At 44.5% G+C, this 27,729-nt stretch overlaps 1 protein-coding gene across 9 annotated transcripts in view; it reads right to left on the bottom strand.

The window, feature by feature from the left end:
- The window catches only part of ARID1B (AT-rich interaction domain 1B), a 411,398-nt gene that overhangs the window by 45,940 nt on the left and 337,729 nt on the right, over nucleotides 1-27,729 (bottom strand). For 8 of the 9 annotated variants that reach the window (XM_073789769.1, XM_073789773.1, XM_073789771.1 and 5 more), the window contains 2 exons: nucleotides 26,661-26,840; nucleotides 12,203-12,530 (listed from right to left, as the gene is read on the bottom strand). In XM_073789769.1, the coding sequence (XP_073645870.1) occupies nucleotides 12,203-12,530; nucleotides 26,661-26,840 (508 nt within the window). Of the gene's footprint in view, nucleotides 1-10,234; nucleotides 10,364-12,202; nucleotides 12,531-26,660; nucleotides 26,841-27,729 lie in introns of all 9 variants that reach the window. The other variant, XM_073789768.1, reaches the window with a different exon arrangement.

Below are 27,729 nucleotides of genomic sequence, written 5' to 3'. Positions count from 1 at the left end.
AAATATCATTATTGAATTATGCTCAAAAGGAAGATAAAGCAGTGCATGCTTTATTGGACAACGGCATGACTGCCAAACGTATGTATCTTTCTCTATACGGACTGTCACTATGGATGTAGTTTAAGTTATGAAGCCAGAAAAGACTGGTTACTGACAAAATAAATGAGACTAACACTAAAACTTGGGGTACTTTCCCACTTCAGCCCAGTAGTTATCAGGAACTTGAAACTTTAAAAAGCCCGATTCCAGCAGTTCAACCTCGGAGAGCTCCAATCGTATACATAACATTACACAGGATGCTCTATTTTAATAAACACAAATAATCGGCTTTATAAACAAATAATTTGCACGTACGTGTCCAGATCACTGGTGAAACAGACTTTCAACCTAAGTTACACAGCAGCTCTTCCAAAGCAGTACCAACAGGGACATTCAGTCAAGATTATTTAAAATCTAATATCTGAAGAATGAAAATCACTAGCTTTGCCCCCAAAACAACACAATCAAAACAGAAGTGAAAGCTGTCCGAACTGCAGCCCATCTTCGGTGTGGCTAATCCATCAGTACACCTGCGACAGCAAATGCAACTGCAGTTCTAGTGGGGAAATAACGTTATAATCTCAACAAGCCAGTTGCTTTGGCTAGAAATCAACCCTGTGAAGGTAAAGTGGCACTTATATCATTAAACCAAAGACAAAGAACAAATCCAAGTGCCAATGACTTAAAATTCCTAGAAAGATGCACAGCCCACACACTACTTTTTAAAAAACTGTTGCACCCCTTTCACTCGGGAAGGCGTGCTATAATAACAAAATTAGTCAGAAATACCTTCTGTGTAGCTGACAGTTACAGACATGTGTTCATGATGGGTGTGGGAGGGGAAGGGGAGGAAGGCGCCCACCGGCAGGCCCAGACAAAAGCAAACACGAGTCAAGTAACCAGAGCAGGGAGTGTCCAACTGCAACCACGCCGTGCGGATAAAGGAGAGGTGCACACACTGGGGGTGCTTATAATGAGGAGGTCAGAGCACGTTCCCTGAGGAAGGGATGCTGGCCCCTCTGAACCCCCTCCTCAGGTGAGATCTGAGGGATGGAAAGGGACTCAATCAGGTGAGGAGGAGAGAAGAGGAGAGGAGAGATTAAGAGATGAGAGGGAGAGGGCGGGGGCCAGGCCACATGAGGCTTACGGTTCCCTGGGGTTTCGCCTATCCCCTAAGAGGAGCTGGCAGAGACTAGGGGTTTAAGCAGGAGAAATGGCAGAAAAGGATGTGTATTTCAAAGGCATGGTCCTCTGGCTGGGGGGTGGCGGGGAGGACACAGCAAAGGCAGGAAGGACGAACGCAGGGCAACAGGTGTGTGGCTGTCACGCGAGTCCAGATGAGAGAAGGTGGCGCGCGGAACCGGGGTGGGAGTGACGGGGAGCTGAGCGCTCCCTCAGAGGTAGACCGGCAGCACTCGGTGATGAGTCAGACATTGTGGGGTAAGAAAAGGTGGCCCGACTTCCCCTGGCTGCCCGGCTGCACAGGGGCAGGTAAGGGGCCGCTGCTGCGCGGAAAGACCCGCAAGAGACGTGAGCTGCGCTGTGGACACGTGGGATCTGAGCGGCCAGGAGGCCACGTCGCGGAGGCAGCTAGAGACCCAAGTCTGGGAAGCGGAGGGTGAGTCCTTTCCGTCAGCCTTCCTCCCTAGGCAGGAACGCCCTTTATAATACTTCTTGGTCTGTTTTCTAAGATCTTCCCTGTGTGAACATCACCTCTTTTCAAGGCAGCCTGTTCCCTTAAGGAGAGCTGAAGTGGGTATGATGACAGCAACAAATTAGCTAGAGCAACAATTATCAGTCACTTCCCAGCTATAAATTAATAACTCCCCAAACCCTTTGGTAATTGATATGTTTAAGTTTTTTTTTTCTTCCTTTAAGCATGGACAAAGAGGAATGTAATAACATTCAACGTCTCTATGAAAAAGACCCTTTCAATAGAGGGGAGTAATGACTTTCTTAGCAAATCCTCCAGAACCGTCTTTAGTGAGTGTATATTTGCAGATGACTCTTCAGAGCATAGCTTCTCCCACGCGTGTCTCTGCCATGGGCCTATATAACGTGGCGCTGCCCACTGGGCCTCTCTGCGCCTAAAGCACTCCGGTTGTCTCCACCTTTCTCCAGAGAGCTGTATTTTCACCCCTGCATCTCAGTGAACCTGTTTCCACCAAGCACGGAGGAATCCTGCATATTCCACGCTGAATTTCCTGAAACCCTGTAACATCAGAAACCTTGTTTCCCTTTCTGTTAACTATTTCCTGCAGACTCCTCAAAGGGCTCCAACCTGCTCCCAGCTCTGCTCCTGGCACTCACTCTAAAATGGCACCTGTCGTGCAATTTCAAGATTCAGTACTTCCTTTTCGCTTCAGTGCAGGTAACCCGTTTTAGTTGTTCCTAAAGCAGCTGACTGATCTTCACCTTCTCTCTCAAAGCAGCCAGGAGAACAAATAGAGCTCTAGGCTTCTGACGCGAGACACTTCCTTGTCGGAGTGTGAAGAAAGGGCAAAAACTATCTGGCTCCTTGAATTTTGGTAATTGCTAACTAAGGATGTTCTCTTCATCTCAAAGTTGATTTTGGTTTGTTAAACCCATTGTTCTGTTCTTATGAACTGTTTATGGCAATCCTACGAAAATGAACTAAAAAACTCCCTTTTGAAGATGCTACATTCAGAGGTTTTGACGTCAGCACTTCCTTCAAGGGCAGGGCGTTAGGAAAGCCACAGGGCCAACACCGGGCCCCAAACCTGTCTTTTCCCTGCAAGAGGTGAGCCCGGCACTTTGGTGGGTGGGTGCTGGCACCCGTGGCTTCCGACTGGCCTCTAACAAGACGTAACTGGCACAGTTCCCTTGTCTGGTAAAAATGAGATCTGTTGAACCTTGTGAAAGAGAAACTAGTTGCCTCTGATGTCCCCCTTAGAAAGAAAAAAGTGCCCCTTTCTAACTGCATTATATTAAAGATCTTTAAGAAAGTTTATCTTGAGATCATAATGCCATTAAGACCTCGAATGATTTACAAAGAAGGCTATTCCTTCTCTGCGATAGAAGTTCCCACCTTTGCACCAGGACACTCCCTTCCTGGGTACAAGCCGTTAAGGGAGAGCGAATTGACACGGGGGTGGGTCTCCTTGGAGGTCTGGACACCTGGGACTCAGGCAGCAAATGGGCGTGGCAGCTACTGAGGAGCCAGGTAGCAGGTAGCAACGAGCTGACCCCAGTGCTGCTTTAGGAGGGGACAACCGAGAGGGCACAGGTCTCACATGCATTCAGACTTCTTGTACCTTAATGGACCAGGCTGTCGGCTAAAAAAATAAAATGGAATTTGGATCCTGAGATCCGCATCTCATACACTTTACCACAGCAACATTCTGTCAGACCCTCTAACAAGGAATGCACTTGTCCAGGGCCGCAGTGCCAGGAAATATATCAATATGGTTATTTCCAACTTACGAAAAAAATCCTCCTAAAATTCGTACAGATTTTCTGAGCTAAAGGTGGCCTTGGGCCACAAAGTTACTTAATTTATTTCAGCAAAACACCGTTCAAAATTAGGGTAAAAAATGTTGCAAGAAAGGCCTGATAGGTGAGAGAACTATAGTTCTTTACATCCATGCCAGGTGCTCTGGCCCGAGAAGCTGGAGGGGCAGGACCCGGCAAGTTCGTACCGGTAGGTATTTAACAATCAAAGGCAATCCAGCAAGAGTTAACTTTTAAAGCAAGGGACGAAACCTTGTGGTTTGGTTTTGTTTTTTAATCTACGTGATGGAAATGGAGTTCAAAATAAGAATGAAGGTCAAGATTAGAAGAGCCTCAGGGAGTTGCTGCCACAGGCTTAACGCTACCAGCTAAGAGGCCCTCTGGGCAGTCGGACAATGCAGCCCCCCACCTATGATCTTCACTCGGTCACCCATGACACCTCCCCAACCCCAGACTGGGATAGACCAAGACCCGGATCACAGCCTCTTCATCGCTTACAAACTCTTCTTGTTGCCTTCGGCCCCAAACCCTGATGAGGTTATGAGATTTCAGACTGAGAACAACTTGACACTTCCTGGTTTCAACCTGAAAGCCTTGCAGGCTGGGGCTGAGGCCAATGGTACTACCTGAGACAAATGTGATCTCAGCACTCCTACCTTTAACAACTCCGAACAGCTGGGATTGGCTGAGCTGTGTTGCTGATTTTTTTCCAGTGACGGGTGGACTGTAATGCTGATTCTAGATGTGATATTCCCAGTTTGTCCGGTGTGAACATGTGGTATGTGGGGGAAGAGATGTTAGTGGGCCCATGAGGTTAGAAAGGAAGACAAGTGGCCTGGATGAGTAAACCTGGGCACACACTCCACTGATGGAGGACTGGCCCGGTTAATCAGAGCCCCAACCCGATACACACATCATTGAGAGCTCCCTTAGACGTGAGGACAGCACCCAGCTGTGAGAGGTGCAGACTGGGACGTGGATAGAAGACATTCTGAATTAAGAAGGCAGTTCTAGGAATGGAGGGGAACTTGGAATATCTCAGAGTATCAGGAAGATACTGATATCTGAGAGGATGCTCAGAGGTAGAAAGTGAGACAAAAGATCGCCAAAGCCTGAGTCACGGTGTCAGTTCTGTTTAAACATCAGTTCCTTCTAATTCTATCCAGTGTCCCCAGCTCTAGTCCAGTATTTTCTTCAGTCAGCGTCTATCAGGTACAAAGCACGGGCTCTCCGAGCTTGGGCTTTCCTGCCTCTTCCCTCTGTGTTTTTCACTAGTGCGCCTCAGCGGCAGGAACCCCTAATGCAATCCCCGGATCTGTGCTGGTCTTCTACACCAGGATCACCCAGCAGGTTTATAAAAATTACAGGCTCACGAGCCTCACCTGGCGTGCAGCTGGGGCGAGGGTGTGTGTGTATATTTAAAAATCTCTCTAGATAACAACCAGTGGTTTGAGGAATTTCACAGACTCGAGTCCATTAAAGGTTTGCTGTACATTTCATACTTCGATTCCTTGGATCTCATGAAACTTTAAAAAAAAAAATCGCTCTTGGTATTTTAAAAATTAGTGTTTTACTACTTTTTGATTTGAAGACTAATAAATGTACTTTATGGCTGCTATAATAATTCTGGAACTCTGAAAGATTTGATTGAAATCATAATCTTAAAATACCAACACAGCAATATGCATTCCAATTCTAAATTTTGAAGGCAAAAAAGGAGCTAAAAATTAAAGCATCGTGTTTAGATGTTAAAACAAAGGCTAACATTTAATTGTAAAAATTAAAACTCTATTTAAGCCTTTGAAATCTTTTCGCTTTGTCTTTCAATAACATGACTTCTCAAATCATAGTTATTATTTTAATACCTAATTGTCCAAAATCCAAAGGGCTAAATTCGTAGTTAACACAGATCACTCACAGCTCTTTAAGCCCATGGACCCACTATAACTGAGGTTGCACACACATGCGTTTCTGCCCCTTCTCTTTGATGTGTTAATGCACTATCTCCATTACTTTGTTTCCACATCAGTGCCTCCTAGCCCATCAGCAGACTGAGTCATACTGGCTTCAGAGGAAAAAAATAGAAAAAAAGTGCCTTGCTGGCAAATAGCAACAGGCGAAATGAATTATAAACCCCTCCCCCCCCCACTAAAGAAGAGTTGCTGGAAGCTGGGGCGGGGTGGGGGGGACGATGGTGCATATAAGACACAGGTATAAGCGTCTACGTAGGCCCAGTCCACCAGGGTCTGTACGTGCAGCTAGCTGTTCCCAAGCAGAGGAACCACTGCTCAGACTCTCACAAAACATTCAGCCACGTCAACGTCAATTGTTAGACGCTACTGATCAAGCTACCTTATGGTTAAGACTTCATGAAATTTATTCACCCTGTTAAAGAGCGGCTAAGATTGGAAAATAATATTAATTAAAATCCCTAATCTCCTACTTTACTAGGAAAACAAAAATATTTAAAAGCTATTTTCAGTTATCCTAGCTTTTGGTATGACTTAAGAATTAAGATGTACGTCTCCAGACTCAGGTTGTGATATTCAGTATAAAAATTCCCTCCTCGGCAGGAGAAATGAGACTTTTCAAATTGACTCGTTTTTGCTCTTTTTTTTTTTTTTTTAAAAACCTAAGAAGTCTGAGAGTCTTCCTCTGTCTGATATTAAGTTGGTTCAATGGGGAGTCTTTAAAGGGACAGAAGAGGATGACACATATTGCTTGTATCAGCATCACGTAGGTGTATGCATTTATCTGGGTAGAAATGCCGACTTCTGTTTCTACTCTTGCACGACCCAGAATCCTTATTTTAACAGCTACACTCCAGTCTCAAGAATGCAAGATGTTAAAGCGCCATTGGTGGGCAATCGAAGGGTGAAAAGGACAGAAATTCAAACCCAACTGTGTGTCATCAAGTAAACTGTCACTTCACTTCATAAGGTGTGTGCTTCCAGAAACAAACGACTCACGGCGTGCAGGCAGTCTGAGTGGAAGCAGCAAAGCGCTCCCTTCCTTTCAGATACAACAAAGGCTGAGCAAAGAAAAACAATTCAGACTTCGATGCAAGAAATAGGATCTCCAATGAGACACTGATTAATGTTTGCTTTCTACTAGTATCAATAGATTTGCCTTTAGACATGAGGGAGAAGTAAAATTAAGAGATTTTTTTTAAAAAGAAAATCTACAGAGACAGCACTAAGTGGAAGGAAGAGCCACAGGCCTAGGACACAGGGCCCTGGGGTCGACTTTGCCCCGCCTGTAACTAAGTAACCCATGGCAGGTAACTTTGTAGATCTTGGTTTCCTTCATCATAGAATTGAGGGGTACAGACTGGATGCCATCTAAAATCTTTCCAGCTCTAAAATTCTATTATTGTACAACTGAAATTCTATATCCTCTTGGAACCTACCCTGGTGAAAATATTATCTTAAAGATCTGTGCCAGGACTTTGACACAAACCATCTCAAGTCACCGAAGACTTGATTAAAGTTGAGATATAGGAGGTGCTGGGGATGGCTGACTTCAAGGAATCAAAATCTACCATGGCTTAAAGGTCTAGGGCTTGCCAGGCCTTCTGTAAGTTCACTGAAGTCATGCATCACCCTGGGAGCTCATTTCCAAGAAAAATAAAAAATCTGGATAACGCTGAAATATCCAAAGCCACAGATCAGCTATACTGGGCAGAGATGTCAACTGTCGGACGGTACCAGGTGGGTACCGCCTAGAATGAAAGAATGAATGCAAAACACACTAAATGACCGAGGGAAATTTATTTTACGTGTGTGTGTGTTAAGCATAGAGGTCAATCATTCAAAAAATATGAAGGATTATGTTACAGCCTGGGATTCATGGAAATGCTTCTTTAGAAGCAGTAGGCCAAAGTCTTTCCTAAACTTCTGGCCAACCTGGGCTCGTCTGTACTTTGACATGTCTCAGCGTCCCTCCGACATGACGCTCCAGAACTGGACTGACGATGAACGTCATCCGCCAGCCCCGACTAGGCTTTTAGTAAGACAACTAGTATTTCCCACTCTCTGTTTCTCGTTACTTCAAAAGAATAGAACATGATCTAGAAATGCTTTAAAACTGAACACAGAAAGGTATCTTCTGAGTAAAAAAGTATGTCAAATGTGTATGGGGGGAGGTCCTGGACAGACATTACATATAAATTGCTAACTTCAAATTACTGTATAGTATTACTCAGCTAATCTAGTACCGGAACAGTACGATTCATCACATTCTATTGTAAATTGTCTGAAAATCAAAATGAGGGAGTCCTTTACTCAAAAGGTGACAAAGGAAAAACAATTCATCCACATGTTCCTTAACTTATGCACTGCAGCAGCTCTGCTCTCACAATGTCACCCTTAAAAAAGGAATCAGTAAAACAGCTTCTAACAAGTTTAATCTGTGTTTTTTCCTCTATATTATTTTACATCCAACTAGCTGAAAAAGCCTGAAGCATAATTGCCATAATCCTTCATTTCTGCAGTTAGCTTTCTGTCTCTAATTGCGTGTGCGCACACGCACGCACACGCGCGCGCACACACACACACACACACACACTCACTCACTCACTCACTCCCTTCATCACTAATTTGTCTTTTTCAGATTCTTTCTTAGGCTCTAGGCCCTTTGGGATTCTGACTTGAGAAAGAAGTCATTATAACCAACTCTGTGAATATTGTGTTTCTGAAAGGCTTGGACCACTTCTTCCTGACAGTCTGCCATTTAGTGGACTGGCTTTTCAAGTTGCCAGCCTAACTTTACCCTGACAGAGCTACCAATGGGGAAAGAAAACAAGAACAAAAGCAAAAACACAAGTCTGCTGCAGTGAGCTGTTAAGTATAAAGCAAAAACATGTTGAAAATCAAGTTTCCTAACCCATAGCACTGAAACATGTACTCTACATGTTTTCTCACATTCAAGCTTCTACTTTAAAAAAAAAAAGGGGGCACAACAGGTTATGTATATTGCAAAGTGCAAAGGAAGGAAGATTTAAAATAGAAATAAAACTTTTTCTTTCTTTTTTAGAAAGAATAGTGTAAACGCAAACGGCAAAATTCAGAGCTAACACAGATGGGGCTGCAGAGATGAGCCTTTGCCAACTGTGCTTCATGTGATTTACAAAGAATCCCTCCAACATCTTCCTTTTTCTTAGTTTTAATTAAGGAGGAGGTGTTGTATTCTGAGGAAGCTCTCTGGATGCTGCTGGCTCAAATGCAGATTTGATCTTCCCGTGCTGGTTAGCTAACATTGATTTTCTGCCCCAGTGAAAGACATTTTACTCTGATGCATGCCATTTAAATTCATTTTACACAGCTGCTTAATGTGGCTTGGCAAGGCACGGCCAAACTAGCTTTGCGGGTCTAAATAGGACTCCTGAGTTGGTGAAGAACAGATCCTATGCATGAGCAGCTGATGATAAACGCTCTTCTCCCCCCACCATTATCTTCCTGCTAACTCATGAAGTGACCTTGAGAGTAGCACAAGAAAGGAAAAGAGGAAAGACGATTTCTCCAAAATAAGTCTGTTTACCTCATTCTATGCTTAGTTCACTTTTAGGATTATGTTTACAGAATTCTTTATTTGTTGGTCCACATTTAGGGCCATGTTTACAGGATTTAGAACTCTCAACTGCAAAATTATCATTTGCTCTTGTTGCCTAAATAAATGTATATTGAATATAAAGCTATAAAAAAGCCCTCTGTGTCATGCATTCATAACAATAGTGAAAACACAGTTCTGTAAGTTTAGTCTTTAAACAAAGCTAGTTGGTTGTTTCCGGTTTTATTTTACAAAATTGTTGTATCTTTCTGCTGAAACTAACCCCTTAACACTCTTCAATCTACATGAGATAATCTTATTATTACTATATGCTAAATGATATCGGTAAAAATAATAATATACTTTAAGAGTATTTACTAACCTAAAGACAGTGACAGCCTGATATTATAGTTTTGTAGTAGGAAAGAAGAGAGATACTTTTTGTTGCTGTATGTAATTCCTGTGTCAAAATTGATAATAATATGGCAACACTGTGTTTAGAAAAAAAAATTCTGTGTTGCATTATTTGGTTGTATTCTCCTGGTGACTTTAATATTCTAAACCTCCTTGGGAGAAGGAAATAATAGAAATCGTTGGTGCAGATGTCTGCTCAGTGACGATGGCACGAGGCCCCTCGCAAGTCCTATTAAGAACCTAAGCCCTGCCTCCTGCAGTGGGGCTCCATAGGGCCACCGCACTCTGAATTCAGGGCGAGTGTGGAAGCAGGTCCCTGTAGTGGCAGGAATGACAATAACACAGTCATGATAACAGTGCTACACAAGTCCTAGACGACACAACGACAACAGTGGGGGACATGACGCCGGAGTAGGTGACTTCATTACTTTTACGTAGATAAAAGTTTTTGTTTCCCTCTCAGGCACGAAGGAAAGAAGCCATGCCGAAGCCATGCAAAGACAGGATCTGGGGGACGGCATGCAGGTCTCCACCAAACTACCACAGTACTGCTGGTGAGAATGAAAAACGAAACAGAACAAAACAAACAAAAAACCCAAAACAAACAAAAATAAACAAAAGACAGCCCCCTCTGAGATGGATTTCCTATTAGGTCTTTCACTCTCTTACTTTGGGTGTTCCTTTCGCAGCCAGATGGCATGTTCATTAACAGTTTAAAAAAATGCCCAGGACCCGCAGCAAGTCAGGGCATGTTGCTACCTACCCGTACTGGTCAGGCTGGTTCATCATGGGAGCCTGAGAGTTGCCATAGTTGGGGTGCTGGGAAGAAAACATGGGGCGTCCGCCAGCCCCAGACTGGCTGGGATAAGCAGGCGACCTAATGTATGGTGGCCTAAAGTAGAACAGAAGAACAACTTCTTTGGATTTGTTCCGTAGACAAGTAGGAATCCCCCTGTCCATTATGTCATTTCCACACATAGGTGTGGAGGTTACAGAATGTGGCCTAAGATACTCTGTACCATGCAGCTACCTGGCAGTGGAGCTGGAGAACAATCCTTCAAAAAAGGGTGGGGGACAGGGCAAAGGAGAGAGAGGAGTAAGATTCTCAGATCCAATCTCAGTTTTACAGTTCTGAAGCATAGCTTTGACTTTGGTAAAAGCCAAAAAATAAACAGTCTCCATTCAAACTCCTGGAGAGCTCTGATGGGTGGAATGTGAAGGTGAAGCTTTGGAATGGTCTACCGATTAGAAATAGAAAATGAAAATGCATGGATGTATACTTATACAGTAACTTATATAAAATTATATATAAACTGATTCAGAAAGGGAGCACAGCAAGGCTTTTTAATCAAACAATTATGCCTTAATCTCTACAGTTATCTTCTTCCCAGATCACTACCCAAGGCTTCATGTCAAATGCAATCAAGTACTTACTCCTTAAAAAGGAAATAACTTGTGCTTTTTGAGTTGTGACAATGGACAAGTCATTTAAACCTAAATTAGAACTTCAACTGGACCAGCCAAACCAGTCCTCACGGACAGGTTTATTAAAACTTTCTCTCTACAGCCTGCATAGGTTCAGTTCAGAGGTATAGCGCTGGGGTTCAGAAGATCCTAAGTAATTGTAACGCGGAGGAGAGGGTGAGGGGTGGGGCGGAGGGAGAGGGAGAGAGGGGGAGAGAGAATATGACTGACTTTCATTTTATTATGTGGAGCAAACAGTGAGACTGGAAGGGTCCCTAACATTCCCGAATAGCAACTTCAGAGGAAAAGCAACAAAGGGATACATGTAAACACACACACACACACACACACACACACACACACACACACACAAAAGCTCTTATTTCCCTTTGACAAACTCAGAATCTTCTCTCTTTTCTTCTGAAGATACCGTATGTTCATAAATATCTGTCAGTGTCCTTTGTTTTAAAACATACCTTGACACATGTTAAACATAATTCAAACATTTTTACATGTGAGTCTTTTAAAACATATTCACTTTGCCTCCTAAACTTTTAATTCAGTTATTTTTAGACAGGTCAAGTATTTACTTCAAGAATTAATTTTAAAATTCAGGATTAAAAACAAGTAAGTAGTTGAGGCTAGAGCCTTTGCTCTATCAACTTAAAGTTTCAGAAATATAATCCTTGTTTTATTAACCACCTTTTGGTTTGGACAGAGAGAGAGCTATGCCCAGAAAAATAAAATACAACATAAGAACGTGAAGTAATAAATCTCACACATATACACTTAGACAAACACACACAGTACACATATGTACACATACAAAGTTTCTATTTTAATAAAGATTTTTATGGTGAGGTTAAAAAAAAAAAGGGGGAAGTTCTTTTTGAATGTTTTAGATTTTAGCCAGTTTTTAGGCTCTCGACTTTCCCGCCTAAACCTCACTGTGTTAAGTGGAACCACAGAGACACTCGCGGTGCCACTGGCTCTAGGGTGCTTGGTGCAGTGACTGTTCACAGCTGTTTCAAATAACCTCCCACGGCTGACTTGCCCACCAGTGATTCCTTCTTCCATGTCTCATACAACATGATCTATTATTTACTTCTCTGACCTTTATGGTACAGAATATATTTAACACAAAAGGAATGGCCAAGCCAAGGGACCCTCTGCTGCTCTCCACCCCCGTGGGAGCCGGGGATGATGCAGCTCTGGGCTCCGCATGTGCGCACACATCCACACACAGACCGCCCGCCCGACGGCATACCTGCTTTGTGCCGAGTTCGCAGCGGCCTGCATCACTGCGGCAGCTGCCTCCTGTGCCTTACGGTTCACGGTTGGCATTGGTGGCCCCATTCCTGGCCCTCCCTGCTGAGACATGCCAGGAGAACTAGGGGTCATGCTGCTCATATTTCCAGGAAAGGGTCTGTTCTGCATCCCAGCTGATGGCATTCGTCCCAGGGGCATAGCACCACACGGCTGGCTTGGCCCTTGTCCATGCATCTGGCTGTTGGCATTGATGCCCATGCCGGGCCCTGGGCCGCTGTAGCTTGCACTGGGCACCCCACTATATGTTGGGGGTCTGGAGTAGTTACCTAAACAAAAATCAAACACAAATTAAAGCCTTTTACTTAATATTTGAACTTGTGAAAACATTCACTGGAAACACTTTGTGTCCAACAGTGTCATCAACACAGAACATTAGTCATTTTCCTCATTAACCCTTTCCCCTATTGGCGCTGATGAGGTTGGCAGTCAAAATACGCTCTCTCTGCACATTCCAAAGGCAAAGAGCCACACAGGACCACTGTAACACGGAGGGAGACCCAGGCTGATCACTGAAACCATCTGTGGATGGACACGGGATGCTAGTGCTGAGTGGTGCTTTAGCTCATCCAGCGCCTCGTACTCTTACCAAGATTTAACTGAAGTAAGTATTTCAGCCCCCCGTCCGCAGGTGAACACCAATCTGAGACTGCACCACTACACCACTACCACACTGGACAGTTACGATAAAGGGTTCAGAAGGTGTAAGAAAACATGCACATGTGGTCAAAATTACCCTTCAAACCCCCACAGGAGGTGTCATGTGGAAACGCGACATTAATCCAGCACAGTTGGCTTTCCTCTGGTGTCTGGTTTGCACTTGAGGCCACGTCTTATGAAATAAGTTTCAAGCACTGGCATGGCGCTCAGCCCAGCGAGACGGTGGCACTATGGGAAGCAGGCAGGGTCCCAGACTGAGATAAGCGTCCACAGTCTCACCTCCCGTCTCTGCTCACACGGGGCACGTGCTCACGGAGTAGAATGGCCTGGACTAGTGCAGTAGTTGTGTTTTCTCTCTCCTTCACACCTTTTCTTTTGATTGAGTGCACATAAACTACATTCAAGTAAATTGAAGGCATAGATAATGCCACTTCAATAATAATAATTGCTGAACCATACTCTGTGTGAGACATTGGGCTAAGTGCTTTGCATCAATGACTTCATTCTTTTCTCCAATAATTATATGAAATGTAGGTACGACCATGACTCCACTTACAAATGAAGCTAGTAGGTTAGGATTCAAGCTCAAGCAAAATGATTATGGAACCCATGTAATTAACCAATAAAATATGCTGCCTCCCAATAAGTGACTGTTGAAATGAAATATATGCAAAAGGATAAGTGTCTGCAGAATATGGATTAGTGTTCCTCCACCTGTCCTTACTACTTTCTGGAAGAATCTCCTCATCTATACAACATAACTGTTCTAGGCACAGGGAATGTGAAGTAAAATACAATGCAATTCCTGTACTCGAGAAGCTCACGACCTAAGTGTGTATATGTGTGCGTGTGTGTGTGTGTGTGTGTGTGTGTGTGTGTGTGTGTGTATAAGGTGGAGTAGCAGGGGTAAGATGAGAAAAAATACAAAAACAAAAACATAACGCACTGTGAAAAGCATAAGAGAAAGAAGAATAAGTCTGTGTTGGGTGGGGATGGGGGGGGGTTGTCCACGGTCGGGCGTTGAGTGAAAGGTTTTGAAAAACCACCTTGGGTCGCGACCCAGGCGTCCGTGTGGGGCAGGCTTTGGGATCTGGGAGAACTGGGGCTGAGGGAAGACTCCCTATATATACTGACCATGTGACCTTAGAGCTAAGTCGTTTTAATCTTTCTTTGTTTCCTTCTCTTCTCTGTAAAACAGAGATAAGCCTCTTCCATACTGTCTACTTGAAGAGTTGCTGTTAGGATTAAATGACGTAACATGTAAAGTATCTCAAACGTTGAGTGCAAAAATGCTAGGGGGTTACTGTCGGATGGTGATTAAGGCAGAAAAGGGCAGGGAGCGCCTATGGAAGAGGCCGTGGACGACGGCACAGACAGCGAAGGGGCGAACTCAAGAGCAAGTCACTGCTGAGCTTCATGGGGCCGCGAGAAGGGGACAGAGGGAAGAGGCCCCCATATACCAGGCTTCCAAGCCCGGGACCTATTCTGAAGGTGAGAAGGAGCTTCTCCAGGTTTTCCAGCAGAAATTGGGTTGGATTAGTAACAATAACAAAAGCCAGCAATTGCTATTTACCGTGTGCTAAGCTCAGTTTCGAGTTCTTTGCATCACCTCCTTTAATGCTTACATCAAGCCTAAGAGGTCCCGGTCATTATCACCCTCACTTTAGGGAGGAGCCTGAGGTGCGGGATGTTGAGTGGCCTGTCCCAAGGTCACGTGGCTAAAATGCCTCAGAGCCACAGTCTGCACCCCACTAGCCACACCCCTGACTGGCCTCTCAAATACTTAAGGAAAACCACACTTACATCACATTATCATCACCGTCGTGAAAGCAGGTCTTCTCAAGTGCAGACCACCTACAGATCTGCAAGAAGCCCAGACTATTCAGCACTGACTGGTATTTGCTCTGTTAGGTGCCTCATGTGAGCTCTCTTACGTGGCTGTCTATGAAGTGTATTACTCACTGGAGACAGTGTGAAGGTCACTGTTCACACAGACCACGGGCCGGGCACACTTTCTGTAAAGGGCTGGAGACTAAATACTTTAGGCTTTGTGGGCTAGATGGTGTCTGTCAAAACTAAACTGCCGGGCTTCCCTGGTGGCGCAGTGGTTGAGAGTCCGCCTGCCGATGCAAGGGACACGGGTTCGTGCCCCGGTCCAGGAAGATCCCACATGCCGCGGAGCGGCTGGGCCCGTGAGCCATGGCCGCTGAGTCTGCATGTCTGGAGCCTGTGCTCCGCAACGGGAGAGGCCGCAGCAGTGAGAGGCCCACATACCGCAAAAAACCAACCAACCAAACAAAAGCTAAACTGCCACTGCAGCCCTGACATGGCTGGAAGCAACACACACACAAACGGGAGCCCCTGCGTTACGAACACGACGGCCGGCCAGAGTGGCGCTAATCTGCTGAGCCCCGCCACGGACCGGTCTTGGGACAAGCTTCTTAAGAAAATGCTCCAGCACCACAGAAAGTGACTCGTTACAGCCAGCAGCTACTTTCCCCTGAACATCCCTGGAAGCCAAAGAAAGGCTGGAGAGGAACAACCGAGCGAGGCACTGGCCGTCCGAGGAGGTGGAATGGACAGGAAAACAAAAGGGAAGGGAAGGAAGGGACAGGAGAGGTTCAACATACATCACCTCAGGGGCCTCCGAATTGCATTGTGAGTTAGTCTTTTACGCCAGCACCTCAAATTTAAACTGCCTTTGCATGAAGACACTCTGCCTTTGCAGACGTAATCAAACTGATACTGTTTTCAAGTAAAAGGTGAACATTCACTGTTTATCAAAGTTCTTTATAAAAAGTTCTGAGGTTGCCCTGAATCTCCCGTCCCACGGGACCACACAGAAGGTCCCCGTCGGTTTTCCCATCACACCGTCTCCGCGGAAAGGGCCCCTTATGCTCATCCTGGTTGGGAGGGACGCAGAACAATGGGCAGGATGCTGTGTCCTGCCTCTTCCCATGCCTTCTCAGAGCACAGTCCTCGGAACTCTTCTCTGCAGCGGGTTGGAGACTCCCCCCGCCCCGCCCCACTGACCTCACAGCCCTTCACTTCCAGATTATCTGATAACATCAGTGAGATCCAGCGGTGCCTTTCTGGCTCTTGCTTTTATTAAAAAGAAACAAACTCATTTACACTTTGAACACAAATGATATCAATTCACATATTCTTGCTATTGCTCTGCAGCTAGTTTCCACCCCCCTCAAGACCTGATAAGCGACTCACTTGGTACGAAACTTTATTCAGTGAAAACATAGTATCCTTTGCTTTTGAAGGAAGTGAAATGACACTTTAATCTTGTTTTACAAAACAAGCATTTACCTGGTTGTTGCAGACTATGCCCACAATGCAGTTTTATATGAGAGTAAGGTCCCTGATTCTGTGGAATTCTGCTTAGAGCTGAAGTAGAATGCCGTTCATACTTGGAACAGAGAAATACTGTCACTCTGGGTTCCTGCACCTTGGGTTTAACTGGCAGTCAGGGGCTGTATTTTAATGAACACAAAGAAACAACTGAGATGTTCAGTAACCCTCTACTTGACTTCTAGCTTTTTCATTCATTTTATGTACTAAGAAGACAAGAGCTGGGTTTCAATCACTTTGCTCAATTCAGCAGCTGGTCTTCGTTGCACAGCAGGAAGCATTCTGTAATCGGGTGGAGTATGCGTCAGAGCACAACCACCATGCACACCCATACACGCACGCGTGCACTTGTCCTTAGAAAGGCCCATTGAGTGCTGGGCCCCCAATCTTATTTTTCCTCAATCAGTTAGGCTGATTTCACGAACTGGCACTCAAAAGCACATGTCAAGGGAATATGTTCTAATTATAGAGGCCTCTATTTGGTAGAAGAAATACAAAGTCCCCTTTTCTTCTCCTTGAAACTTTCAAGACTTCCCTCATTAAACTCACATGCCTGGATAAAAATGGTTTCTAAAGGCTTTAAATGGCTTAAGAGGCAGCAACGGATAAAGCATAGGCTCTAGAAACTGGGTTTGAATACTGGTCTGACACTTCCTAGGGGCATGACCTTGGACAAGCTACTTAACCTCTTGGAAGATCAGTTTTGCCAGGTAAAGTAACAATAATAACGGGGAACAGGTAGAAAGTGACTAGCTCAGTGCCAAGAATAGAACTACCTAAAAAATGATAGCTATCACCATGATCACCAACAATAATACTATTATTATCAATAAGCACGAATATGATTTTTTCTCCATCTTTTGAAAATGTGTGGAAGGAGTGAAAAATGATTCACACCCCCCCCCCACTTTGCCTACTCGATAACATATCTTTCTCCCCAAAATAAACAAAAACCAAATATGTAAGCCAAGCAAAATATGAGAGGAAAAGCCAGGAATGAGAAGCGCAATCTTATTTCCATGTTTCTCTAATAGATTAGTAATTTGTTGGCACTAGCTCTGACAGAAAACAGATGGTTCCAGCATTAAGCACAATGAAGGCTGCAGATGCTGGGCCAGCCCACCTCAGCTGGACGGGTCTTGCAGCCAAGTACGAGAGCCCACAGTTTTCAAGTGGGTTCATCTTGGCACACCAGCTTTGGAAAATTGGTCACCAAATGAATTCAGATTTCAACCCACCAGGAGTTGTATTCAAGCACCAGACAGAGGAAGCCGGAGCTAGACTCTATTCAAGTCACCATCATTAGTTTAGAGGATCACAGACAATTCTGTACCTGACTCTAAATTTTCAAATTTGCTAGTTACAATTAATATCCCAAGCTTACTGCTTTTATTGAATCATTAAATGCTTCCGTTTATTTTACTTCTCAGTTTCAACCACACAACAATTACTTATGAACAACTACTATACGCAAAGTCCTGTATTATTTTCCCCTTTGCTATGGAGGGTAAAACGGTGCACGTATCATAGAACAGACAGCGGACCCTGAGTGGGAAAGAAATAAATGGATAGTTAGCTACATACTATGATAAACACATTTGTGAATTAGGGCTAAATTTGGCCAGTAATCATCACGTCACATAGCCATCTACTACACAATTTTAAGTCATGTTTACTGAGGTAGAATTTATATGCATCAGCAACCATATATGCCCTATAACCACCAGCACAGTTGAGACGTGGGATACTTCTATCGTGACAAAAAGTTGCCACTTTGTGGTCAATCTCATCCCCACCCCTGGCAACCGCTGATCTGATTTCTCTTCCTACAGTTTTGCCTTCCCCAGGATGTCACGTAAATAGAGTCACAGTGTGCCGTGTCTGGCTCCTTTCACTCAGCACCGTGCTTTCCAAATTCATCCATAATGTTGTGCGTTATCAGTCGTTTGTTCCCTTTTGTTGCTGAGTAGTATCCTATTCTGTGAACGTTCGGGCTGTTTCCAGTTTCTGGCAATCACGAATAAAGCTGTTGACGTTTGCACACAGGTCTCTGAGTGGATATATGTTTCATCTCTCTTGGTAAACTCTAGGGATGAGAGTGCTAGGTTGTATGATAAGTGCCTTTTTAACTTTGTAAGAAACTCCACTACAGTACATATGAGAGTTCTACTTGCTCTACTGTACATCCTGGATATTGCCAATTTTTAAAAAATATGAGCCATTCCAGTAGGTGTGTAGCGGATACTGTTGTGGCTTTACTTTTCATTTCTCTAATGACAAATGATTTTGAGAGTATTTTTCATAGATGTAAGATCCTTGCTGTGCAAAAAAAAGTTACATTTAAAAAACCTTCTTCCCATGCTACCTTTCTCTCAGACTGATCTCACAGTGCTGTACTTCCAGCCACTGCTTCAGGAGAGAAACTGACTGAGTAAAGACCACAAATGCAGATTCAAAATGAAAGTGAACTTACCCCAAGTTGCATTAAATCCTACTATTTGTGGGAATAGCGATAATTTATCTTTTGAACTGATATATGACACCATATTTTTCCTAGGTCAACATGCATTTTAAAAAGTCTTCAAAATGTAAAAATAATATTACATAAAGCTTGTAAAAGAGGAGAAAAGACCTATTACCTTACAGTATGACTTCAGTAGTTTGGGTAGTTTTTTGGGTAGTTTTGGTAGTTTTCTTCCCACATATGTTACTTTTGGTGTTTTTTCCCATATATGTTACAAAGTTTAACTCCTTTAAAAATTTAATTATACAGTGATGCAAGCGCAATATAGAAAATATAAAAGCACAGAGAAAAACAGACAACCATGGGCTTCCCTGGTGGCGCAGTGGTTGGGAGTCCGCCTGTCGATGCAGGGGACACGGGTTCGTGCCCCGGTCCGGGAGGATCCCACATGCCGCGGAGCGGCTGGGCCCGTGAGCCATGGCCGCTGAGCCTGCGCGTCCGGAGCCTGTGCTCCGCAACGGGAGAGGCCACAACAGTGAGAGGACCGCGTACCGCAAAACAAACAAACAAACAAAAAAACCCAGACAACCATGATCCTTAGTGCCATCTCCCAAAGATAATTCTTAAGCATTGAGTAGTCAACCCAATACCCATCAAGCACCAACGCAGGGTCAAGAAGGTACACCAGTGTCTCTGGAACACTCTGTCTTCATCCATTTAGGAAACAGTTCTTAAGAGCCTCTAATATGCCAGCTCTGTGCTAACAGATGGGGATTCAGCAATGAGCAAAGGCAAAGAGCTTACATTCTGGTGGCAGGAGACAGGCTAATAAACAAATCTAGAGCATGTCGTGTGGTGTCAAGCGCTCTGAAGGAGAACAAAGCAGGGAGAACTTACACAGAGTGGAGAGGGCAGGTCCCTGAGCCAGTGACAGAGGAGAGCCACGCGGAGAAGGGAGCTGTGTGCGTGCTGGCTGCCTCTGTGTAGAAGCGCATCTTTGGAGAAACCACCGCCGCCAAGGCTGACGTCACACACAGGCTTGGGGGACATATGGTAAGTCCGATGCCAGTATCTAACTTCAGAGCAGTGAGTCTTGAGAGAACAAGCCCTCAAGGAGCAGGGGCATAAATGTCTGCATGTGTGTGGCCTTCAGAAAGGCCACACACACGCAGACATTTCACACACAATGCTCAGTTTCCCCTTCTGCAAAAAGGGCGTGATACGGGATTCTCTATCTCGTGTGATTGCTATGAGGAAAAAAATATTAACAGTAACTATTGCTGGACACTGACAATGGTTAGAATTTGTCAAGGAATAGAAAGAAACTGTTCCAATATTAATGTAAGATAACTTTTCAATCAGTGAAATTCTTTTTATTATATATTGCATCATATGCCTAATTTTACTTTCAAGATGCACAGATATTAAATTTATTTCTCAAACAAAGTATAAGAAAAAGTAAGTCCTCACCTAAAAAATGTAAAATTGTATTATCTTAATTCAATAGCCAAATGTGGCATAAAACAGTAAAATCCCTACGGTAAGGAACGAAGGATTCTCAGTCACTGTCGTCACAGGTGCCTGAGCACCTGCGTCCTCCCTAGGCTCAGAGCCGCTGTGCCCCGTGCACACCCACAGACTGCATGGGAACGGCGCCCCCTGGAGGGAGAGCTCTGATCTGCTTCACCTGACGGCAGGTGCAGGAAGCCTTCTGAAAGGACCCATGGTACCAACTCCTAAAGATTTGAAAACCGGTCATTTCTTTTCAAACAAACATTTGAAAAAAATGGCAGAGCTGTGAGCCTCAGGAAAAGGCACCTTGCTAAGATGTAAAGTAAAGCTGCACGTCCACATCCTGCGTTTCTACACTGCCATCCACAATTGTCCTGATCCAGGCCTGTGGTACAAGTCCACCGGATGACCACGCCCCGCGAGGTGCTTAGTCATTCAGTGAGGGGAGGGGATGCTGGCACTCTGTGTGCTGTTGATTTCAATAAGCAACGTAAAATAATTAGCTTCACACTAGTCAAAATCAGTGTTGCTTTATGTTTTTCCTTTTTCTTTCTTAAAGTTGATTGGTACTTTGTTTTCCTTACTTCTTCCCTAATTCCCAGGTTTTGATAAAATCATGATGATTATCAGTCTGCTAAGAAAAATTCATGCTTAAACCTTTTAACTTGAAGGCTAAATTTGAGCATCAAAAGAACATGGCATTAGCCACCTTTTGCTGTAAAATGATCTACTACAATCTGTTTTTGCTACTGTGGGCAAGATAAAGATTTAGAATTTTTTAACAAAGCCGTATAGAATATGGAATTAATACTTTTGCCTAGCAATGTCCATTTAACCATAAAATAAAGGTAACAGGAAGCAGTGAACATATCAAGTATATTACAAACTGTTTTAAGAAACAAAAAATGAGTGAAACCGAAGGGGGAGTGATCTGCACAGAAACCAGCCTTTGGAAAAAGCCAAAGAAGAAGATCTCCAATTTGCAGCACTGTCCGGGGAGAAAGCATGAATCCATGTGGCAGACACATCTCACTTCTGTAGAAGAGAGGCTGAATCTAGTTTACTTTGAGAGTAAGAGCAGAGACTGAAATCTTGGGTCATGGTGACACCAAGGTTGCCATGGGTCTGTAAGGCACTCTTCAAGTAGCCAGTGGGCTGCCAACTGGTAACATTTATATGTTGTTCCTCTGAACTGGAATAGCTGTAAGATTATTAATGTGCAATTCACTATTTTGGAACTGCATTCATTTCAACTAGGTATCGTCTGAAGTTTGCCTTTGCTGAATCTGTGAGAAACATTTTAATGAAAGAAGGAGAAGGAAGAGTTCTGATGGCATCTTATTTATTTTAGAGAAAAACACGTTAAACCCTTCTGAAAAGCCTCTTTGACCAAGTAATTTAGGAATAAAACGTTCTTCAGACTCACCTACTTAGAAGTTCCCTGCTTCCTAAGACACACTATACAAATTAAGGCATAAAACCAAGGCTGAGCCAGTGTACAACGTGTGTAGCTGTAAGGGGTGGCCCAGACACTAACATACAAGGGAGTGATAAGTGGAGGGGAATCTAGGCTCAGAATCCCTGTTAGTTGCCCAAGGTAATACTCCTAATTCCTTGCAAAACTAAGGCTAGACCCTCACTTTTTGCAATTAGTGACAAACATGCCAAAAATACTTGTGGACAGTCTGTGACAGACACTGTTCTAGAGAACACACAAACAAGACAGTGTCTGTCCTTAGGAAATAGAAAGGCTGTGAAGATGAAATTGATTTCCGCTCCCTTTTTCCCATACAAAGGCATTTATTAATAATTAACATGTCAATCACATGATTGCTTTCTATTTATTAGAGCAAGTCTCTATGGCCCTTCCTACTGCAAACCATTTGTAAGGGTAGTTATTTTACACGTGCCTGCTTGAAGGTAGGAAAGTACTGTTTCATCAAGTAAACACTTTTACACATTTAGATTGGCTTCATCCCATTAGGGTATTTTATTTTTTTTTAATATTTTTTTATTTTTTGCGGTACGCGGGTCTCTCGCTGTTGTGGCCTCTCCCGTTGTGGAGCACAGGCTGTGGAGCACAGGCTCCGGACGCGCAGGCTGAGCGGCCATGGCTCACGGGCCCAGCCGCTCCGCGGCACGTGGGATCCTCCCGGACCGGGGCACAAACCCGTGTACCCTGCATCGGCAGGCGGACTCCCAACCACTGCGCCACCAGGGAAGCCCCCCATTAGGGTATTTTGATATTTGTCCAAAACTGACTGGGTGTTTCCTGTTACCGGCGCTCAAGGTCGCCTTTTGTATGGGAGGGGGCATCGCGGCCTCGATGATGGCCTAGCAGCTGTTGGGAGACCGTCGAGGAGCCAACGCACTTCGGGGCGAGGAAAGCCGCCGCTCTTCGGCGCATCCTTTCCGGAGGTGCTTTGGGGCCTCGGGGATTCCGTGGGTGCAGAGAGAGGGCCGGCCGGGTGGCCGAGCCGCGGGTAGAAAATGCCGGCGGCGGCGCCTTTGTCACCCAGCCCTGCGGAGGAGCTCAAAATAGCAGCGTCGAGAAACGGCGCAGAGAGAAACGCGAGCCAAAGGGGGAAGCCCCGTTAGTACGTTTAATAATTCAGATTTTACAGTGTCATATACACTTCTAAAAATTTCTTCTTAATAGTTATGATTTTCCTTAATCTCTAGTATTTCTGATGCATTTCCACGCCTGCATTCCCCAAATGTTCCTTTGCTCCTTGAAGGCCAGTGGTTTGCCTTTCGCTTCCTTCTCTCTCCCTCACTGAAGGAACGGCAGGGAAGGAGTACATCTCAGGCCTGGGAAGCGACGCACCAGTGGCTCTGTGAGCGGCGTCTGAAGTCTCCCTCCGTGTGAACCCTGGCTCTGCCCTTAACAGCTGTGGGACTGTGTCTACATTACTTAACCTGCTCCTTTGCAAAATGGGATAACGTCAAGGGCTTCCTGTTAATTAATAAAAATGGAAAAGTATGTCTGAAGTTGAATCCTGGCGTCCCACCGTGTGCCCGGGGCAAAGGTGTGTATGTGGTGCACGCCTCAGTCTCTTGCTCTGTCAAGTGGAGTAATAACAGTACCTATAACACAGCATGTTGTGAGGATTAAATGAGTTAATATATGAAAAACACCGAGACCAGGACCCAGTAGCGTTTGATAAACGTTGCTGGTTGTTACTAATAATTTTGAAGAAGCTGCTCCTGACAGCAAAAAGGTTATAGCAAAAAAGACTGTAAAATATTTCCCCCTGAGATCTCTTAAAAACGAAACCAGCCCAGAAGAAAGCCATCTAGTTAGTACCAGACATAGAAGATGTGGACTGATGACCCTGTGGGTCGCTGCACAAGCCATTCTTTCCAGACATCAAAACGTGTAACGCGAAGATGTAAGCTGAATATTTTACTAATAATTTGAGTAGTTAATTAAGAGAGAGAAAAAAAAATACTTCATTCGGGTCTCTATTTAAAATGATCAACCAAGAGAAATGTAAAGGTAAGAACATTTACTGAACTGAGTGACGCAGGTCACAAGCGTAATTTCCTGTCATTCAGTGTTTGCCGAGGAGAGGATAATGCAAGGAGGAACGCAAACAATTCTGATTTGCACACAGAGCACTGGGACACTGACTGGCAGCCCACAGCACTGGGAGCCAGTCGAGGAACCCAGGAGGGGACACGCCTCAAGGTGGAATGTGCTAGAATGTGCTAGAGATGCCTCTTGGAAGGAGAACATTGCCGAGAGCACAGATGTGCAGGCACTTTTTTTCAAAGTTAGAAAGCGCTGTGTATGGAAATTATCAGCCTTATTTTCAATTGTCTCTAATGTCAACCTAAACTCAGCATTTATGCCTTAAAAAGAAACCCCAAACAAAAACCTTCTTGTCTACATAACCAAAATGTTACGCAGTGGATCCAGTGGGCCGCGTTAACATAAAAGGCCCTGGAGTTGAAGCAAAATTTAGACTCAGAATATGAGAAGTAGAAGCAACTTCCAAGGTAACACCGTCTAATTTTCCCATTTTCTATAGGAAAAGTAAATCCCAGAGAGTAAGCAACTTTGCAAGGGCACACAAGTTTGGGTGAGAACCCTCACAGGTGCAGTGTTCCTAAATCAGGAATCTTGGGCCTTCCCTGGTGGTCCTCTGGTTAAGAACCCACCTCCCTAAAGCAGGGGCGGTGGGTTCGATCCCTGGTTGGGGAACTAAGATCCCACGTGTCGCGGGGCAACTAAGCCAGCACACTGCAACTACTGAGCCCGTGCTCTAGAGCCCACACGCCACAAGTAGAGAGAAGCCTGCGCGGTGCAACGAAGAGCCCGTGCGTGCCACAACGCAGATCCTGTGTGCTGCAACTAAGACCCAATGCAGCCAAATAAATTAAAAAAAAAGAATCTTAACATTCAACGATTCCAAAAAACTGAGGGTTTTTTTCAGAAAATAAATCCATTCTATAGAAATTACCTTTTGTGTTATTACCTAACTCCTAAAGCATTAAGTGTTTTCACAGCCGTTCACAAAAGACTCATCAGGTAGTCCAAGGCTCCACTTCCCCTTATTTGAGAGCAGCACAGGACGAGACTTCAAGAGTGAATTATTAAGAGTAGAGAAACCAGTTTTGAAGATAACAGGAAGCCCTAGTGAGTGCCAGTGGTTAAATCCCAGGCCTCCAGCCACCCCGAATTCTGAGAATAAGGTCCTGACCTCCAGGATTCTCCAGTTACATTCTGAACAAAAGTCCATATTTTTCTGTGCGTATCACAACTTATAAACTGCCTTTCCAGCCTTCACTAAAGTTTTCTTCCTTTCCTGATAGCCGAAGCCCCCCAGTTTTGAAGATACCCACGGAGTGGGTGCAGCGGGCAAGTAGGCGCTTTCACAGCTAGTGACACGTCCTGCCTTAGCTCAGCAACAAACTACCACATGTCACAACTACCTGGGGCTGATGGGGAACTGGGAAGACACTGTCAACTGGGACCTTAAACTCCTAGAGCTTACTGGAATTCACAACACGGAACTCCATTTATGATACGGTATGAAGGGAATCAAGCAAAACCCACGTCTGTATCCACCCTGACTACGTGCACATGGACAGAGGCAGGAAGGGGCCATGGAAAAATTTTGTTTTGGATGTTTTAATATCGTTTTCCCGACAACAGAAATAGCTGGAATGTAAAATGACAGAGCAGCATAAGGCAAGGCGATGGTGCTACACTGACAGCATTGAAAGTGCTTAAAATCCTCCCGAAAGAGATCTTCAGAAAACAAGACATTTTCAAACCGTGAAAGCAAGGAAAGCTTTTCTGAGAAACACCTGGTAAAAAGCCGAGACGGTGCCTGGCCTCCTCAAAGAATCGTCCGGCCTGCCAGGCACTTATTTGATGGTCGGAGAAGCTCAAAGGTCCTCAACGCAGCACGTTTTCCATAGGGACAGAAAAGCTCTCAGAAATATTAAGGCTTTATTAAGTCAGGGGAGCCGACTTTGTTGTGGAGGTAGCGAACATTTTACTACAGTTTCCTACCGGGCATTGTCTTCACTCAGAATATTCTGGTATTTTCAGAAATGAGGAAGCTCTGGGAATTGTGCCAGGTTAGCTCATTCTCTCTAAATTATCCATTAATGTCTAATTTAAAGAAACAAAATATAAAGAAGGTGCTAATTTCAAATGCCTTACTGCCAAAAGCGACTTAGAAAAAAAATATATATATATATCAGGTTAAAAACCCTGATGAAAGAATTCTGCATGTGTAAAACAAAACAGACGTCAATGTCCAGGAAGGCAGAATGAAAATGGTGTATTTGGGGCAAGTTCCACTTATTTTTCTACTCTTTCCTTTTTGAAAGACATGTCCATTTCAGGCTTTGTCCTGCCTTCTAAGAGTAAAACTGGTAATGACTGTGAAAATCGGAACCATTATTTACCTGATAGAGCACTTTGGAGACAGATTAGATGAAGAGAGATGAGAGATTTCATCTGGAGACACATGAAATCCTTCTGAGTAGTGAGAATATTATTACAAACATAATTACAGAGAGGGAGGGGACAAAGTTAGAATACAACATAATGAAACCTAGGTTTTAAATCAGAAACTTTTTGAGGACAAGCATTTAGAGCTACGTTGCAGAAACAGGCTTTACTCCTTCATTATTAACAGCACACGTATGAAGGGCACTTACCGCAGTGTCTGATGCATGAATGCTTAATGAATAGTTGCTATAATTATTCTTCCCATCACTACGGGCAACTGAAGGACTGTGGGTTTGCATTAACCTCACAGATCTGTCAGGTAACAAATAACTGGATCTTAAAAGATGTTTATAATGTTAAGGTCTTGAAGGACTAACATATTAACAAAATTTCTACAACCTACTGCAGTGTATTTTGGAGAAACTTTTTTACCTTGTGGTCCATACTGGCTCATCTGTGGACCGTAAGTCCCACTTGAGTTACTCTGCTGAAAGCTACTGATTCCAGGATGCATCTGGCCTCCAGGAGAAGGATGAGGCGACATGGATGGTCCTGTCTGTTGAGGTCCATATTGAGACATCTGAGGGTTTCTTTGTGTGCCTGCCATAAAACCTAAGTGAGAAATAAATGGAAATATATAAACGCAGGTGACAAAAGTGAACATGGAATCGTGTCAAAGGTAGATGGGAGGAGACTGGTGCTGTGGGATTCCCCTAAAGAACCTCTAAAGACATCTCAAACCCAGTGTGGAGGACGTGAGAGGGCCCAGGGGGCTACCCTAGTCCTCACTCTGAGCTCTCACTAGAGTTCCTGGGAACCCAATGGACTGTGGACATGAACTAGAGAAGAAGAGAAGAGGGTCAACAGGCCAATAACCTTGACCTCTCCTAACCTCCATTCTTGCCTGGCGGGACATGTGCGCGCCCCTCAGAGCCTCGGCTCACTCCCCGATCTCTGGGCCATGTGTTCCCAACTCACTCAAACATCCCACCGCTCTCTCAAGCCCAGGCCAGCACCCAGCTCTCCCCTGCACATAACCGTTTTTCTCCCCTCTGGTCTCCTGGGGCCACAATTGTTCACCGTGACTCCTATAGTCCTGCCGACTTACCACCTGATTCATACTACCCCTCGGGGGGAACTGCACACAAGTGGAGGGTCTGAAGTGTCCTCTGCTTTCCAAACAGACCCTGACTTCCTTCCAGTGTGCCACCCACGATTCCTTCCTCCCGCCCTGATGTCCTACGGTGCGATGGATCCATTGGCACGTCTGTTGCCTCTACTTCTGAAATGTATCTTGGGTCACTCCTCTTCTCCATTTCCTCATCTACAAAATCCAAGCCGCCCAGCTACCATCTTCTCTCCCACGACCAGACATGGTCATGGTCTGGCTCACCCCTCTCAGCCCTGCCCCGTTTTTGTGCCTTTTGGTTCACTTTCACAAAGCCGCCAGAATGACTTTTCAGGAATAAAAAAGGAAATCAGAGGGTATCTTCTCTGTATA

Source organism: Tursiops truncatus, chromosome 12 (genome assembly GCF_011762595.2).
Source record: "Tursiops truncatus isolate mTurTru1 chromosome 12, mTurTru1.mat.Y, whole genome shotgun sequence".
NCBI classification, from domain to species: Eukaryota; Metazoa; Chordata; class Mammalia; order Artiodactyla; family Delphinidae; genus Tursiops; species Tursiops truncatus.
This window is presented reverse-complemented; position numbering and strand designations above follow the sequence as displayed.